General features: G+C 40.5%; 2 protein-coding genes across 2 annotated transcripts; both read left to right on the top strand.

The window, feature by feature from the left end:
• The first annotated feature begins 620 nt into the window (after positions 1-620).
• On the top strand, positions 621-17229 carry LOC117551920 (acetyl-coenzyme A synthetase, cytoplasmic-like). Its single transcript, XM_034224999.1, has 6 exons — positions 621-749; positions 15257-15337; positions 15439-15547; positions 15639-15707; positions 15803-15979; positions 16824-17229. Exons 3-6 carry the CDS (start codon positions 15466-15468, stop codon positions 16931-16933), a joined length of 438 nt encoding a protein of 145 aa, XP_034080890.1. The 5' UTR covers positions 621-749; positions 15257-15337; positions 15439-15465; the 3' UTR covers positions 16934-17229.
• Positions 10525-12675, top strand: LOC117551919 (galactose-specific lectin nattectin-like). Its single transcript, XM_034224997.1, has 7 exons — positions 10525-10574; positions 10883-10948; positions 11085-11097; positions 11411-11517; positions 11652-11783; positions 11997-12112; positions 12451-12675. The coding sequence occupies exons 2-7, from the start codon at positions 10883-10885 to the stop codon at positions 12461-12463; spliced, it is 447 nt and encodes a 148-aa protein (XP_034080888.1). The 5' UTR covers positions 10525-10574; the 3' UTR covers positions 12464-12675.
• Positions 17230-17659: the final 430 nt, after the last annotated feature.

Raw genomic sequence — 17659 nt, 5'->3', positions numbered from 1 at the left:
TTTTATTGTGTTCCTGACATGGAAATATTCAATGCAAATCATTGAAATGTTGCTGAGGACTTCACTTTCCATTCGGCGGTCCATTACATTACATGTCATTTGTTAGACGCTTTTATCCATAGCGACTTACACACATTCAGTACTGTGGACAATCCCCTCAGGAGCAATTTGTGGTGAAGTGTCTTGCCCAGGGACACAACGACGGGACTCAAACTTGCTATCCCCTGATTCAAAGTCCAGCACACTACCCACTGAGCCACAGCCTCCCTAGCCTCAGGTCCGCATTATAAACTTTGGTCTTATATTAGACTTATTTTATATTAAAGTGTTCCGGGCTTAATTGAGCTACACATTTTTCTAACGTTAAGCTACATGGCAAAGTTAGCTATAACGGTAGTTACCAGTGCCAACCAACGGTTGATGGTCGCCGAGGGAGCCCTAACTTCACGACCAAAATGTGTAACTGTTATAACGGGAAAACTGATGTTTTACTCATATGGACAAACGGCAAAGTGGAGTCTCATATAAAATTGAGATTGACGATAAGGAGACGAAGGTGGCGCGGCGGCAATTTGAAGGGCACAACAATGGCGTCGGAGAGTCAGAACTATCAGTGTGTGGCTGTCAACCAGCAACAATATTTCTAACTTCAAGACAATGCAGAGTTATCATGGAGCAGGCTAAGAGTTAAACGGACTGGAAAGGCTTACTAAATCCTGCACTAGGTCGAGTAAGAAGCTCATCTGAAGGTAAGGCCTTTTTATAATGAATTGTTTTGTGACTGGATATGCGTTTGTTATGTATGTTTTTTCCTGTGATTTTACTCCTTAGGCTAACAGCGTTTAAGAAGTAATTGTATGGCCTTTTTAAAAAGTGATTTTAGGCTTTTTCTTTATGTTAAAGGCCCCATGTCATGCTTTTCCGGTTATCACCCGTCCCATTGGCGCTTTCACACCGCAGTACTTTTCCCACAAAGGTTCATCAGAACTTAGTTCATGAGAACTCTTTAGTTCTCATGAACTAAGTTCAGATCGCGTTCACACCGGAATAAGTCCCTGGGGGAGGATTAGGCAAATGAAGCAGCTGATGTCACTTCTTCTTCTGCTTTGGGTTTACTGGCAGGCCGCAAACAACTACACGGCGTATACTGCCACCCGAAGTCCCCGGCCGGAAGTTCCCGGAGTTGGGGACTGGCTTCAGTAGAAGCTGCTGGGAAATCGCCAGAACACCGACACCTCCTCATCTCCCATGTTTTCTTTTGTGTTGCCATAAGTTAGTCTCTCTGCGTTTGCGCGCGCTGGGCTAATGCTAATGCAAGGATAATAAAATGGCGGCTTCACAAAACTTTTTGGGAGTTTTACAGGGCATGGTTTGCAATTCGCCCAGCCAATCATAAATAGGAACCTTTTTCTCCAACGAAATTCCCTGCTCTCTAGCAGGGACGAAAAGGGGGTAAAAAGGTTCTCATTAACTAATTTTTGGTCCGGAATTTTTTGTTGTGAACGCAACATTTCGGAACTAAAGTGGGAAAAGTACGGTCTGCAGAGTCAAAAACCCTCAAAGTACCCTGTAGCGAGTAAAATTAACACAGAAAATACCTGTCTATGCTGCCCCAAAACGCCTCGTTGGAGATTTCTCATTTTCCATTGTTTGCTTCCTGGGTTCTGTGACGTGTGAACACCCAATCAACAACAAATGACCGGATTGGCCCAAATGGACCAATCTGCTAGTGACTTATCCGACCGGCCCACATCAGTACCGGCCGATGGCCCTGGCTCATGATGAGTTTCGCTTGTTCTCGCTGTATCGCCGACCCGGAAACCTGTCCGCTCCTCGCAGCAGCAACGAGCCTCGCAACGTCCCGACCAATCAGAGCACACTGGGTTCACAGGGAGGGGGGGCAGGAGCTCCAACAAGCCGTTTAGGACAGAGAGTGAATACACATACTATACAGAGATGCTGTATGAGAAACCAATGTGATTTTGGAAAATTGCACAATTTAAATCTATTCTAGTAGACCTCAACAATGGAAATATGATCAGTAGAACTGGCCATGACAATACCATTGAGGTTACTCAAGTACAAACATCAAAATTACAAAGAGGATTCTACTTACATTGGTCAATCAAAAGACACATGGCGAACAGCTACCAAACACTCAATCCTGGGCTGCGTTTGACTTCTCTTATTTTTCATTTCCTCCTCGCTCCTCGGTCTCACCGGAAGTTGATTTGTCTGCGCCATCTTGAGTAGCGTCCCAATGGCCTTATTTTTGCCGGAGGATCGAGGAGCGAGGAGCGATAATAGAGGAGCGATAACCGAGGAACCACCAGACCATCCTCCGATGAAATCCTCAGACACTCGCGCCGCCCCCTTACTGTGTATCGCTCACTGATTGGACGATGCAGCGCATGCACTGATCTGATGCTTCTTGACATGAGAGCAGTTTCCCAGCGGCGTGAAGAAAATACATGAACCTCACGAGAGTCACTCCTCAGTCTATACCATGTTTTGTTTCAATTAATGTATAATTTAGTCACAAATATGTGATATATCTGAACAACAAAGTAGTAAAAATTATTTTATTCATTTTTTGGAAACATTTTCATGATCACTTTTTTCGTTTTACATTTTCATTTATTGTCATTTCCATTCAGTCAGTCATTAAGTGCTATTTAAAATGTTAATTTGCTACATATCCACACAAACAACAGTGCAATCCAATGAATGTTAATCTAACTGGGTTTTGATAGATAATATATCTCTTTTTCTTCTCTCAATTATTTTATTTCTATTGTGCACTCTAATCAATATTAATCAAACTATTGTTCGTTTATACATTTTAAGAATGGCGTTTATCTTTTTTGAGAATTAGTTTGAGAATTCTGTGTGGAAATAACGCAGACAGAGCTGCTGTCAGACGATCAGCTGTGCAGCGTCATCACAAATGGTACCGTCGTGTACTGTCCGCGGCCGCAGCTAGACCATATTGAAAGGACGTCCCATTGCTCTTAAAACTCATTTCCCTACTTCTCGTGGTTTCCATGCTTCCCTAGTGGGAGGGACTAGTCGCAGGGAAACGACGCAAGTGAGGGAAGCAAGGATTCCATTTAACCGAAGTGAGAAGGGCCCCTGGTGTGGGTGTTTGAGGACAAAGCGGAGGAAGTCCTCATCCAGGCCTCTATTTTATTTATGTCAGGAACTTCTACCTGCTTCCATACACAGTGCCTCTTGTGGACAGGAGGGTTACACACATGCAATTTCTAACATCTTCAATCCAATTTTTTTAAATGATTTATTAGCATCAAAAAGTTTCCTTTCCCCTTTTTTATACGATACACCTATTTGAAAATTATAAAAGCATATTAACCTTTGGCAAAACTCTAAAAAGATTTTAACACTGTAGCATCTGGTTCATCTTGAGAGACAGACATACTTTGTCTGGGAAATAATTGATTCACTGACTTTGAATGAACTTTAAATCCATACACGCCAATTTTATTCACTGCCTCAAGGCTCAGGTCATGGCTACTTTTATTTTATGAAAATAAAAAGGCAAAACTCAAAAGAATAACAATTCAGGTTAAGAAGAATACAATCCAGTTTACCATTTAAGATTTGGTGTTTTCCTTGGTTTAGGCTGCAGTGGTGTTACGTCCCCCTCTAGGGGTAGAGGAAAACAACACACACCATTTGGAATTGGTCTAATGGGTTTATTTTAGATAGCAGGGTAACAAAATAATAGGACATGCAGCCTGGCACAAACAACGGCCAAAAAGGGCGCAGAATTAAATAAAGTAGGCTACCAACAAAAGGAGGACTCTAAAACAGGAGTCTAATTGCATATAGGGGAATAAACACTATTACACTAAATAAGACCTCACTTTAAAAGTGATACAACTAACAAAAAGAGTCTGTACAAAACCACAGCTAAACTAAAGGCAGCAGCAGTCACAAAATCCTAAGACTCTAAACACTAACTAAGCTACTCTCGACACTACTAATCACACAAGTTTAACCACAGTTAACATAATTCTCTAAGGAGCAAGTAGCGAGAGGCATCTATCCACATGTCAGAGCCTCCAGAGTGATAATTGTCCCCAGGCTTTGTAGTCATCTCCAGCAGGTGTGCGCCGGCTGTGCGCTGCGATTGGAGTGCATCGGGCCCGGCGTGCTCCAATCATAATCTTCAGGGGGCGGACCAGGAAATGGCAGCAAATGACGTCAGGGCAACCGCACAGCTCATTTGCATATAACACAGTTTAACAAAGTTAAGACGACCACCGTAACAAGGGGTGTGATGTGTTTTCTCATGAGTATTTGCTTTTACAACCAAGTGTTGTATTGAACAAATCATTTAATTAAGCATATATTTGTTTAAGCAATGAAGAAAAACAAAAGAGCAATATGATGCTCACCAGGGGCGTTGCCTGGACCTGGAAACATTCGGGGCTTAGCCCACAGTGGCGGCACTACAGTCAAATGTTCTACTGCAAGACTCCCCACACGCACATACACAATTGCGCCATCTAGTGTCACAAACGTATGCCTGCATTAGCTTTGTTATGGCAATAGATTGTGGGAGATTCTCATAGCACGTGAGGATCTCTTGAGGGTAAGGTGCCTGTATTATATCGGTGGACAAAATGTATGTTTTTATTTTATAAGGACAATAACGTACTGTTGTGTTTGTTTAGTTTAATTTTAATTGTTTAATGCTCACAGTCACAGCAACATGTTTTTTGTGTGATTGGCTATTTGCAGTGGCGAGCCGTGCACTTATACCTAGGCCCTCTGACCCCCACCCCCTTCCCTCGAGTTATTATGTCATAAAGTCCGCGATAATAACACCCACCCATTTAGAAGGAAGATATGATTGGTCAATTGTACTGACATTTCTCTCTCGTTTTAGTTACAATAGCTGGCCCTCTGTGAATTCTAGCTGGACGTCCAACAGCTCCTGTCTTCACACTCACAGAGAGGAGCTTCTTTCATTTAACCCTTCACATTCCAACAGAAACTGAACAGGCAGATTCGAAGGATTTATTTCTTTGGAAATGTTATTTTAAATACAATTAAATCAAGTTGGTAAAAGTAATGAAAAATATAACTAAAATGTTTTTAAATATTATTTTGTAGAATATCTTAGGCCCTCACAGTTTTTTTAAGTTTAATGTTTCACATCGCTTGTGAAAAATATACTATCACTATACGATCACTGATATTTTGTTGTTGACTGGACACTTCTTTTTTTAAAGAGATAGCATGTGAGGATCTCTTAAGCAATGAAGCTCACATGTCCTTTTTATGCTGTCAATTGAAATGCTGGAAAGTAATCACCAACTGTGAGTGATCTGTTGCCGAGGGGACAATACACCGGAGTTACATAAGCAGAGGTAAAGTACTATTTTGGGGGAAACTCCCCCAGGAAGATTTTTTTTAAATATTGAAGTTAAAAGCATCAATCTGATGCACTTTGAGAGCAACATTAAGAGATCTATGGATACATTTCTCAACACCCATATGTAAAAAAAATCTCAGAATCAGAAAGGGGTTTAATATTTAAAAACACTTGATTTTCAAGTCACTTTCTGCTTCCTTCCTCACTTGCCGTTTCCCCTCATCACTTGCTTCCGTCATCACTTGCTTCCTTCATCACTTTCTGCTTCCTTCCTCACTTGCTGTTTCCCCTCATCACTTGCTTCTGTCATCACTTGCTTCCTTCATCACTTTCTGCTTCCTTCCTCACTTGCCGTTTCCCCTCATCACTTGCTTCCGTCATCACTTTCTGCTTCCTTCCTCACTTGCCGTTTCCCCTCATCACTTGCTTCCGTCATCACTTGCTTCCTTCATCACTTTCTGCTTCCTTCCTCACTTGCCGTTTCCCCTCATCACTTGCTTCTGTCATCACTTGCTTCCTTCATCACTTTCTGCTTCCTTCCTCACTTGCCGTTTCCCCTCATCACTTGCTTCTGTCATCACTTGCTTCCTTCATCACTTTCTGCTTCCTTCCTCACTTGCCGTTTCCCCTCATCACTTGCTTCCGTCATCACTTTCTGCTTCCTTCCTCACTTGCCGTTTCCCCTCATCACTTTCTTCCGTCATCACTTGCTTCCTTCATCACTTTCTGCTTCCTTCCTCACTTGCCGTTTCCCCTCATCACTTGCTTCCTTCATCACATTACCTTTCATTTGCTTCGTTTTTCTCCCCATCATCACTCGCTGTCTTCAGACTCTTTATTGTTTTGTAGGTGGAAGTGTTAGGCTGAATCGCCTTGGTTTGACATTCGCAAATTGGTCGATGACCTCTCCATGGGCCACATTAGCCAAGACCTCCTTCTCAATGGAAATGATGGCCAAATGACTAAGCCTCACCTGGCCCATTGTACTTCTCAGCCAAGTGTGTAGCCTTCACAGGGCACAGAAGGACCTTTCACAACTGCAGCTGGTGACTGGGATTGTCAAAGCAGCTTGGAAGATGGCCTTAAGAGAGGGGAACATATCCTCATCCAAAAGGGAAAATACAAAGGGAAAAAAAAAAAGGTTTTAACAACATTATTTTAACAACATTATTTATTGACTTTTCATTCCGGTATAATCATTTTGCGCAAAGATGGCACTGTTTGTCAGAGCACTTCATCCTTCTGGGATTTCATGAAGAACAGCTCCAACGCCTGTGTGTATGGGAATGCCTCTGGTGCTGGTCCATTAACTGCCAGTGTTTCCCACAGATCTGAAATATACTTTGGGGGGTGGTGGTAGCGGGGGGGGTTGAGGTGACGTGCAACAACATTAACCTTTCTGTTGGTCGCTTGTTAGCAGACCCTTCACGCGATGGCAGAGCGAACAGGTACAGGCAGGGTCCATAATGATAGCCCTATAGTTTAAATCTACTACCCACACATGAACATATGGAAATGAGTTACTATTTAAAAAAATAAATGTATTTATTAATGTATTTAGGAACCTATCCATGTGATTTTTAGTGGGGGTCGACCTCAAATCCTCTAGGGGGGTCCAGGGGCATGCCCCCCCGGTAAGATTTTATTTTTTATTTTGGAGTTAAATGCATCAATCTGGTGCATTTTGAGGGGAAAATAAAGAGACTAGATCTATGGAAACACCTATATTTAACAGAACTGTATACATTTCAATAATCATAAAATCAAGGCCATAACCAATAACATACCATTTCCAATATGAAAAAAACACTGAAACTTGTTTATTAATTTAGTTTTGGTTCATTTATAGTTGTGAGTGTGTCTGAGCTCCTGAATCAGCCTCTCCTGTCTCCCTCCTCTCCCCCTGCTCCTCTTTGAGGCAGCAGCAAAGACTAGTTTTCTCTCAACAAGTTTTAAAAGTGTATCTTACCTTTTTTCACCTAGTTAACTTTTTATTTATTTATTCATGCATATTTTACTAATCACATTACATTTCATTTAGCTGACGCTTTTATCCAAAGCGACTTATAATGACCGATTACAGGGACATTCTCCCTGGAGTAACTAAGGGCTAAGTGCCTTACTCAAGTGCACACTAGTGGTGGTGTTCCTGGCGGGATTTGAACTCACAGCCTTCCGATCTTCAGCCCACCTCACTATCCATTAGACCAATCACTACCCTCTCAAATGGAAATATGTGTTTACATAAATGGTGACCACACCGTTTGAGACCCACTGAGAACTTAGACTAAGTTAACTATCTAAACACTCAGAGAGTCCTTTACCTCACCTGAGCTGAGGTTATCCCGAGCTTGAATGACACACAGAGACCAATCAAGGGCTTTGATTTATGATCTGTATGACAGTGGCCATGTCGGCAGGCCACATCATGTGGACAGCCAGTGTGAGGCAGGCCACTTAACAGGCCAGAAGGAGGCGAGATCAGAGCAAGGGAGCGAGGGATCATTGTCTACAAGTTAATCGATCGCAGATGGCGTCGTGGTCACGGACGAATAAAAAAAATATATATAAAAAAAAAAGGATAAAAAAAAAAAAAAAAAACTAAATGGGTCGCGAAATATACTTGGGCGGCCGGTAATATACCTGGCGGCCCGCCCAAGTATAGTCTATGTGTGGGAAACCCTGCAAATGTAGTTTGAGTAATTCACATCCATATATTTCAGTGCTACATTGATGCTTAGCTAAGCTAACTATGAAACACTTTAACTGACAGGACTCAGGAATCAGGATCAACTGTACTACTGTAAAGTAGCTTATAGCTTCATGTCGAACACTGACAGTAAGTCAACATTTCCCAGAGAGCTTTCTTTGAAATCACCAGGTAACGCTAAAAAACACAACATTTAGATTGTGACAAAGTGTTTATTTAATCTGGCTAGCTATAGCTACTTGCTAACGGTTTAGTTTACCCGCGCGATTCAAAGTAACGTCAACGTAGCTGTATTTTATGCTTTGCTTACATGTTCGCATAACTTGTAAGTTTACTGACAGGTACATACCTTGTTCACCTGGCTCAGGTGGTGGCTCTGGGGTTGTTGTGTGAGCCACCACTTGAGAATTGCCGTCTTTTTTATTAAAAAAACTTCTAATGTCATCTTCAGAATCTCCGCGTCCGGGGCTGACAGTTTAAAGTGTAAACATTGTCACAGAGGAGAGGTACGTACCTGTCAGCCAATAAAACACGTTTATTTCCATGCAACTCTCTGATTGGTCTGGTGGCGTCGTCTTGCCTCTGTGTTGCATTCACTGAACATGGGAAATTACATTTCTGCCGTCCGTCCTATAGGTAAAGTAGGTTAATGTATTATATTATTGAGGGAGAATTTGTCCGGGGCTAAAGAAATAAAGCCCCGGATGCCTACCCTAGGCGACGCCCATGATGCTCACGAATGTAGTGAGCTTTGAAAGGAAAGTAAAGAAGCAAACTCATGACCATCATCTTTCTTTGGAAGAGTTCCAAACATAAACACTCATTCTTTTTGGGCTATGATGCATTAGTATAGTTGTTGAAGCTAAAACTTGAACTGTTTGCCTGTTAATGGGGGGTCGTGTGGCGTAGTGGGTTGTCCGGTGTTCGTATCAGGGGGTCTCAGGTTCAAACCCCACTGCAGTCAGCATGTTGTTGTGTCCCTGGGCAAGACACTTCACCCCAATACTGTGGGGATTGCCCACAGTATTGAGTATGTAAGTCGCTTTGGATAAAAGCGTCTAACAAGTAACATGTAATGTTAATGGGAAATAAACCTCAACTTCTGTATTTATTTGGCATGTGCATATGGTAACTGTTTGCAAATTTAAAAACTATATTAGAGATGCACCATTGTGACATTTCTCAGTCGATACCAATGTTTTAAGTAACAATTTTACTGATGCTGGTGTTTTGTGCTATTTATTCTAACAACTATAATAGCAGCTGATATTCATTTATCACACTAAATCTGGGTAAGCACAAATACCTATAAAGTACCTTTTAACAAAGTATTTCTAGTCTTCGATACAATTACCTACTGTAGGAAAATATTTTTAGTACCAACCGTAAGTGGTTGCATTTGACTCCTGTCTGTCATAATCCATTATCACTCGTCATTTTTATAATTATATTCTTGTCTTCAATAGGCCTTCATAACAAAAGCCAAGTTAAGGTTTTTTCACAGATACTCACATGTAAGTGACCTCGTTCACTTATCATCACCATATCCAACGAACTGGATAAAAAGTGCGTGGCGGTATTACGAAAATAGTATTGTGACATCGAGTCAGATGAGCAAAGGGTGGTGGGCATAAGGGTGGCCCTGGTAAACATGGCACATTCTGGTCGACTGTCCCACATAAAAGACAAATGTTAGGAGTAAATAGTGCCAGGTATTGAATGAATGCATGCCAACAGATTTTATAAATGGGGTTATTTCTTATGGACCTGGCTATGTACACAGTAGTTATCTGTTGGCTTGTACTTAGGAAGTACAAAAGTATTAAGAACACTGTTGACTAAAATATCATTATATGCTTAATCATCAATATGTCCAGGATATTGGACGATATCAGAGCATCAAAGCCAGGAAAGGCAAGTTAATTTATAAAGCACCTTTTAACACAAGAACAGTAAACAATGATCACTGGCCGCTAACCTAAAGTACACATACGTTTGGAGGCAGGGATATATATACACATACTGTGAGAGTTGTATCGCAGAACTTCCTTCTGTATTTTGCATTTGTGTACCTGAAGGTTATAAATGATTTGTTTCAGTGTGGGTCCAGTAAGAACAATGGTGTCTTGAGGCGAACGTTTGCGAAATTATATTATCTCAGTGAAACACATGTAAAGAAAAGGTATAGTGGGATGAAAATGTACGCATGTTGTTAATTATTTTTGAAAATATTTGAATATGTTGGAGTTTAAATTTGTGTTGGACATGCTGTGGCTGATAGCTGAACAGGCAGTGGATCAATATCTTGTTTAAAGAGCATTCTGGTTTTCCTCAAGTCTGAGCCAATAGATTACACAATATTTATACAAAGGACTTGCTAACCAAGTATAAACTCTGGATTTCCCTCTCAAAGTCACCCTGTTACCTGCTGCAAGTGCAACCTCAACTGATCATCATAACAAGGTAAGGCTCTCATACTTGTCTTTCATTATGGCTTCATCTGTTTTGATACCTACAGAAAGAGATATCATAAATTCATTATTACGTTTAGTTTTCACTTCTGAAAAAGTGAAATCACCTTTTCATGTCTGGTGCTTTACAATGTCTTGTTTCAGTAAAACCTCCAAACTTTTGTGTATATATTTTTTATTGTCTTCTCTATTTCTGAATTAGAATCTTTTTTAATTTTAATTTTGTAATTGAGGTACACATTAAGACATTAAATATACTTGTAAATGATGCAATAACTTATTAATAACTTCTTTACACAGATGGCTTCATGTCTTCATTTCATTGTGGTCCTCTGTTTGACCAGTGGACTGTGGAGTGGAGCAAATGTAAGTTTTACGCACACTAATACATTTATATACCACGATCTTTAGGGTTATAATAAGGTATTGAATAACACACAATAACATATACAATTAAGTTCCTATTAATCCATTGATAATGATGTTTTCTTTGTGTTCACAGGCACAGAAAGAAGGTTGGTAATTATAAAGTGACTTGTACTTTCTACCTGCTGCTCTAACAATTAATTATTTTCCCAAATTAAGGTTTTAGTTACATTGTTAAATTGTTGAGCTGCTGGTGAGGAATAGTAACACAAAGAGGGGATTTCTCCTAAAGGATTATTACTTTAAAATATGTTTTAGTCACTCCACCAATATGGAGAGGAAGAATGATTACTGCACTTCTTTGAGGTTTTAAATTGCTCCCAAACTATAAAATATCACTTTAACGCTTTTCCTCTCACACTTATTCCATGCCAGATTAATGAATGTCCTTATCATCTTTAGAAAAGCCATGCCATGACCCATGTAAGACCTGCCCTTCTGGATGGACTCCGTTTGAAGATCACTGTTACATGTACAAGCATGCTGCTAAGACCTGGGCTGATGCAGAGGTACATCGAGGAACAATACGAGTTATAACTGACCAACATGTTTATAGAGTTCTCACTTCTATTTCCTCATTTAACTCTCGCTTTTCTCTCACTTGCTTTATGTTATTTTATTCAATCCACACGTTGCATATTAGGTGGACTGCATTGCCCTTGGTGGAAATCTGGCTTCAATCCCCAACAAGGTGTACACATTTATCAGAAAGATCATAAACACAGCGACTAACGCAAATGAACAGACTTGGATTGGAGGCAATGACTTGGCAAAGGTGAGTAATTTAATATTAAACACGATGCAATGGGTTCGTCTCCTTTAAGCCTGACCTTGAATATATTCGTAATTAAATTTGCACTTAACTTTATTGTTTAATATAATAGAACCAAGGTAAAGCTGACATCTGGACACTGAACTATCAGCAGGGTTGGATGGGGTAAATAGTTTTTTTTTATTGGATTGAATTGATCATTAAACTTTTTTTTAGGAGGGCGTGTGGATGTGGATGTGGATGATGGTACCAAGTTTGTCGCCAAAAACTGGGCTCCCGGCCAACCCGACAATAATCAGGTCAAGAAAACTGCTTGTCGATGAACTATCACGGTATGCACTAATAATCTGTTTACCACCAGCAATGTCAATTTAGCTGTTAAAATTCATGTTACAAAAGTCATCTTTGGTAACTGATAACTTATATAATCTGGATTATGAATTTCATTTATTTATACATAACATTAGGAGTAGAATCCTCTAAAGTATTAGATTGATATACTATTATGTAACTTTTTAATTATTTGATCTACCTGATCCATTCAAATGTACTTGTTAAAAATGTGAAGTTAGGCTTTAGAAAACTGTGACCATTTCTGACATCGTACACATCAAATAATTGTGAGATTGATTGATATTTGCTTGTTTGTTTCCTAACTCTTAAACTCTAGATCTTATCAATGATTCTCCTTGTACCCATTTGAAACCCTTTGTTTGTGGGGTGCGCCTGTGAAGAACCCTGGCCCCCACATGCTGACACTATGATGTCACCACCCCACTCGCGATGTCTCTTCCACCAGGGTGTCAAGCCTCGATGACATCACTGCTGGAAGCCATTTTGAAATTTCTGATTTTATTTCAGCTGATTTAATAAATGGATACATCCTGTCCAACAATCCATCTCATCTCTTTTAAAGCTAAATATGTGTTCATTTAAAAATAAAATCGAATCAATCAACTGGTTTATACGACAATAGGGAAAGGTAGAAGAAGTAAATCGACAGCCCAAACATGAACCGTAGCCACAAAGCAGGAAAATGCACACAAGTATGTGGACAAGGGTGTCAATCTTTTGACACAAGTACATAATCTGCTGGCCTATTTACTTATGATCACCATCATCTCCCCGTTGAAGTTTGTTATCTTTGAAGAGCATATATTTTTTCTCTCAAATTCATGCCAATAATATCTTATATCTAATAAAACTAGAGACCATTTTGCAAAGGGAAAACACCAGCTGCAACGCCAAACTGGGCGAGGGGAGTTAAGTGGGGGTACATTTTTTGTGATATCAAATGGGGACAGGGTTTAAATAAAACCCCTTACCACACTGTGCTGTGACCATACTTGTTAAAGTTTGCCTTCATTTTGATCTTGCAATATAAACACAGGGCATATTTTATAAATGCACATTAGTTAAGTTTAAGTTGTCTTTTCTAGGACTTTTTTGGTGTCCTCCGCGAACCAGGGTCTTGAAACCAAACGGCACACCTAGGGGACTTTAACCCCAATACCGTAGGGGACTTCGACCCTAAAAATAATAAGCCTGAATATATTAATTAAAAGCAGCGGCAAAATGGCATTTAAAAACAGAAAAAAATACATGAATAAAGGTTACAGTGCAGTTTAAGATGTGAATAGTTCAATTAAAAGCAGCGGCAAAAAGAAAAGTCTTCAGCCTGGATTTAAAAGTAGTCAGAGTTGCAGCGGACCTGCAGGTTTCTGGGAGTTTGTTCCAGATATTTGGAGCATAATAACTGAACGCTGCTTCTCCATGTTTAGTTCTGACTCTGGGGACAGAAAGCTGACCAGTCCCTGAAGACCTGAGAGATCTGGATGGTTCATAATTTAGCAGGAGGTCAGAAATGTATTTTGGGCCTAAACCATTCAAAGCTTTATAAACCAGCAGCAGTATTTTGAAATCTATTCTTTGACACACAGGAAGCCAGTGTAAAGACTTCAGAACAGGAGTGATGTGATCCACTTTCTTGGTGTTAGTGAGGACTCGAGCAGCAGCGTTCTGAATCAGCTGCAGCTTTCTAATAGATTTTTTAGTGAGACCTGTGAAGACACCATTACAGTAGTCCAGTCTACTGAAGATAAAAGCATGGACAAGTTTTTCCAAATCCTTCTGTGACATTAGTCTTTTAATCCTAGATATATTCTTAAGGTGATAGTAGGCTGATTTAGTAACAGTTTTAATGTGACTGTTGAAAGGAAAGTAAAGAAGCAAACTCATGACTATCATCTTTCTTTGGAAGAGTTCCAAACATAAACACTTCTTCTTTTAGGCAATGATGCATTAGTGTGGACTGGTACTTGGAGAGGTCTCAGTTCACATCCTGGGCCCTGCCGTGGTGCCCTTGAGCAAGTCACCGGACATCCCCCCCATGCCCCTCACTTCCCATTGCTCCCTGGGCGCTGTACTTAGCTGCCCACTGCTCCTAGTACTAGGATGGGTTAAAAGCAGAGAACAAATGCCAGTGCGTGTGCTGTGTGCTCTGCATGTGTGGCCATTAAAGAGGGTTTCATCCCTCCAGTTCTATAGTATAGTTGTTGAAGCAAAAAGCAAAAACTTGAACTGTTTACCTGTTAATGGGAAATAAACCTCAACTTCTGTATTTATTTGGCATGTGCATATGGTAACTGTTTACATATTTAAAAACTATATTAGAGATGCACCATTGTGACATTTCTCAGTCGATACCAATGTTTTAAGTAACAATGTTACTGATACTGGTGTTTTGTGTTGTTATTTATTCTATTTTAAAATTTTAAAAAATAGAAGCTGTTTTTCATTTATCACACTAAATCTGGTTAAGCACAAATACCTATAAAGTACCTTTTAACAAAGTATTTCTAGTCTTCGATACAATTACCTACTGTAGGAAAATATTTTTAGTACCAACCGTAAGTGGTTGCATTTGACTCTGTCTGTCATAATCCATTATCACTCGTCATTTTTATAATGATATTCTTGTCTTCAATAGGCCTTCATAACAAAAGCCTAGTTAATTAAGGTTTTTTCACGAATACTCACATGTAAGTGACCTCGTTCACTTATCATCACCATATCCAACGAACTGGATAAAAAGTGCGTGGCGGTATTACGAAAATAGTATTGTGACATCGAGTCAGATGAGCAAAGGGTGGTGGTCGTAAGGGTGGCCCTGGTAAACATGGAACATCCTGGTCGACTGTCCCACATAAAGACACGAAAGAAGAAGAAAAAGTGATAGAAAAAACATTTAAGACAATAAAAAAGTGTATAGAATCAGAAATTATTTAAGAGGCATTTGATTATTTACACAATGTTATCATACGTGTATTATAACACCAAGTTTAACGACAATTGTACCAGGCACTTATCATTAATCCTGCTGACAGACAGACTAAGCTACAAATATAAACTCCTTGGTGGAGGTAATTAAACACAAATCCAATCCACTTTTATTCACCATCACTTCTGTCCTCCAGACATTCCCGTTCTTCGGAGTGGTTCCGGCCATCTTGAATGAGTCTGGAGAGGAGCTGGAGGGACCGAGCGAAGGGTACCTGGTGAGCATCATCATCATCATCACCACCACATGTTAATGATGTTTGATGTATTCACTGGTCATGTGTTTTGATCGGTTTCTGCTCCCTCTGCTTTCAAACAGGTGTTCAAACAGCCGTGGCCCGGTGTGATGAGGACGGTGTACGGGAACAAGCAGAGGTTTGAAACCGTGTACTTCAAGAAGTTTCCGGGATACTACGTCACAGGAGACGGTGAGAGATAAGACCTACTTTTAATATATTTTGTTCTTTATTTCATTTTTATATCTTTTTTTTGTTGCATTTGTCTGTATATCCGTTACAGGTTGCCGTAGAGATGAGGATGGATACTATTGGATTACAGGCAGGATAGACGACATGCTGAATGTCTCCGGTAAGACCGACCGCTGAGCCTTCTGTGATAAATGGGGAATATCTAAAAGCCAAGATTCATTAAACACCTCCCTTTCCTCCTCTCTTTCCCTGAAGGTCACTTATTGAGTACAGCGGAGGTGGAGTCGGCTCTGGTGGAGCACGAGGCCGTTGCCGAGGCTGCGGTGGTGGGCAGACCTCATCCTGTGAAAGGAGAAAGCCTCTACTGCTTCGTAACTCTGACTGATGGACTGACCTTCAACCGCACGCTGGAGGCCGACCTCAAAAGACAAGGTCGGTAAACACAGCCTGGTCAGGGAAAGGGGCATACACGTTTTTTTGACCTATGGTGATGAAGGATGGGTCATGACCGAAAGAGCGAGATTGCGGATACAAGCGGCTGAGATGGGTTTTCTCCGCAGGGTGGCTGGTGTCTCCCTTAGGGATAAGGTGAGAAGTTCGGTCATCCGGGAGGGACTCGGAGATGAACCACTCCTCCTTCGCGTCGAAAGGAGCCAGTTGAGGTGGTACGGGCACCTAGTTAGGATGCCACCTGGGCGCCTCCCTAGGGAGGTGTTCCAGGCACGTCCAGCTGGGGTAGACCAAGGGGTAGGGTACCAGGGGTAGACCAAGGGGTAGACCAAGGGGTAGACCATAGACCAAGGGGTAGACCTAGGACCAGGTGGAGGGATTATATCTCTTCGCTGGCCTGGGAGCGCCTTGGGATCCCCCAGTCAGAGCTGGTTGATGTGGCCAGGGAAATAAAGTTTGGGGCTCTCTGCTGGAACTGCTACCCCCCGACCACCACGGATAAGCGGGAGAAGATGGATGGATGGAGGATCCTCGTCAGGCAGAAAGATCTGATAGGAATGTAACTATTTATTGAGAAGCAGTTCAATAGCAATGCAAACATATAAAACAGTCAAATAAAACATAATCATTGTAGCTTTTTATGACAGCAGAGGGCGCTATCTATGTTTTTATTTAGAAAAGTGCTTCAATGAAGGTTTCCAAAAAATTTCTGACAAATGTATTGTTTATAGTTCTGCCTGAGATATATTTCTTTTTATGCATTTTTACTTCTCTACTCACTATTGATAGTCCAAATCTGATGTGATTTTGTCTTTTGTGTTCGCAGTGCGGGAGAAGATCGGTGCCATCGCTACACCAGACTTCATCCAGAATGCTCCAGGCCTCCCCAAGACCCGATCAGGTATTTACCAAAGTTACACAGAGCTGGTTGAGTAATTGTCAGAATAAAGTTAGCTGTTAGCTGAACTCATAGAGGAGGAAATTCAGAGCAAAACCTGACTGCTGAAAAACACTAGTATATTTTGAGATGCAACTAAACCCTTGTTGCATTACTGTTTTAAAGGATGAGTTATTTCAAGTTGTAAAAAAAAACTCTCCTTTTCACTTCCTGCTTGCCGTAAGGGGTTTTAGTTTTCTGTGGTTTTTATATTTGAGATATTGGCTCCAAAATGTCCCTCAAACACAACATATGTGACTAGAACTTGGTTCGAAAATATCACAGCGTAGAAAATGACTTTATTTATTGATTATATATTGTAGATTAACATTATCCAGTTTTTTTCCTTCAAATATTCATTCATTTTCGGGATTTTAACCTTTTTAAATGCCAGTTTGGTTACATAATGCCGCAGTATCAGTGACATGTAATCTGTATTTTATTATGTGCAAGAAAACCAAAAGAAAATGGCATGTATTTGCTCTATTTAGCAACCATGATGAAATGAAATCAATCTACAACTAAATGTGGAAACCAGGGCTCCAGATTGAGAGCCTGATATAATATAAAGGGGATTTCATGCTGTGATGGCAGTGGGATTGAACATTGTAGTTTTAATGAGTTTCAATGACATTTTGTCCTTAAGGTTCTGGGTTCTGAAGCAAAGTTTCAACTGAAAAAAAGAAAACTAAATTGTCTTGGTTTCAAATGAACAAAGCCAATGT

This window comes from Gymnodraco acuticeps, unplaced genomic scaffold, assembly GCF_902827175.1.
Source record: "Gymnodraco acuticeps unplaced genomic scaffold, fGymAcu1.1, whole genome shotgun sequence".
Classification (NCBI taxonomy): domain Eukaryota; kingdom Metazoa; phylum Chordata; class Actinopteri; order Perciformes; family Bathydraconidae; genus Gymnodraco; species Gymnodraco acuticeps.
The sequence above is the reverse complement of the archived record's forward strand: the minus strand, read 5'-3'. Positions and strand labels throughout refer to the sequence as shown.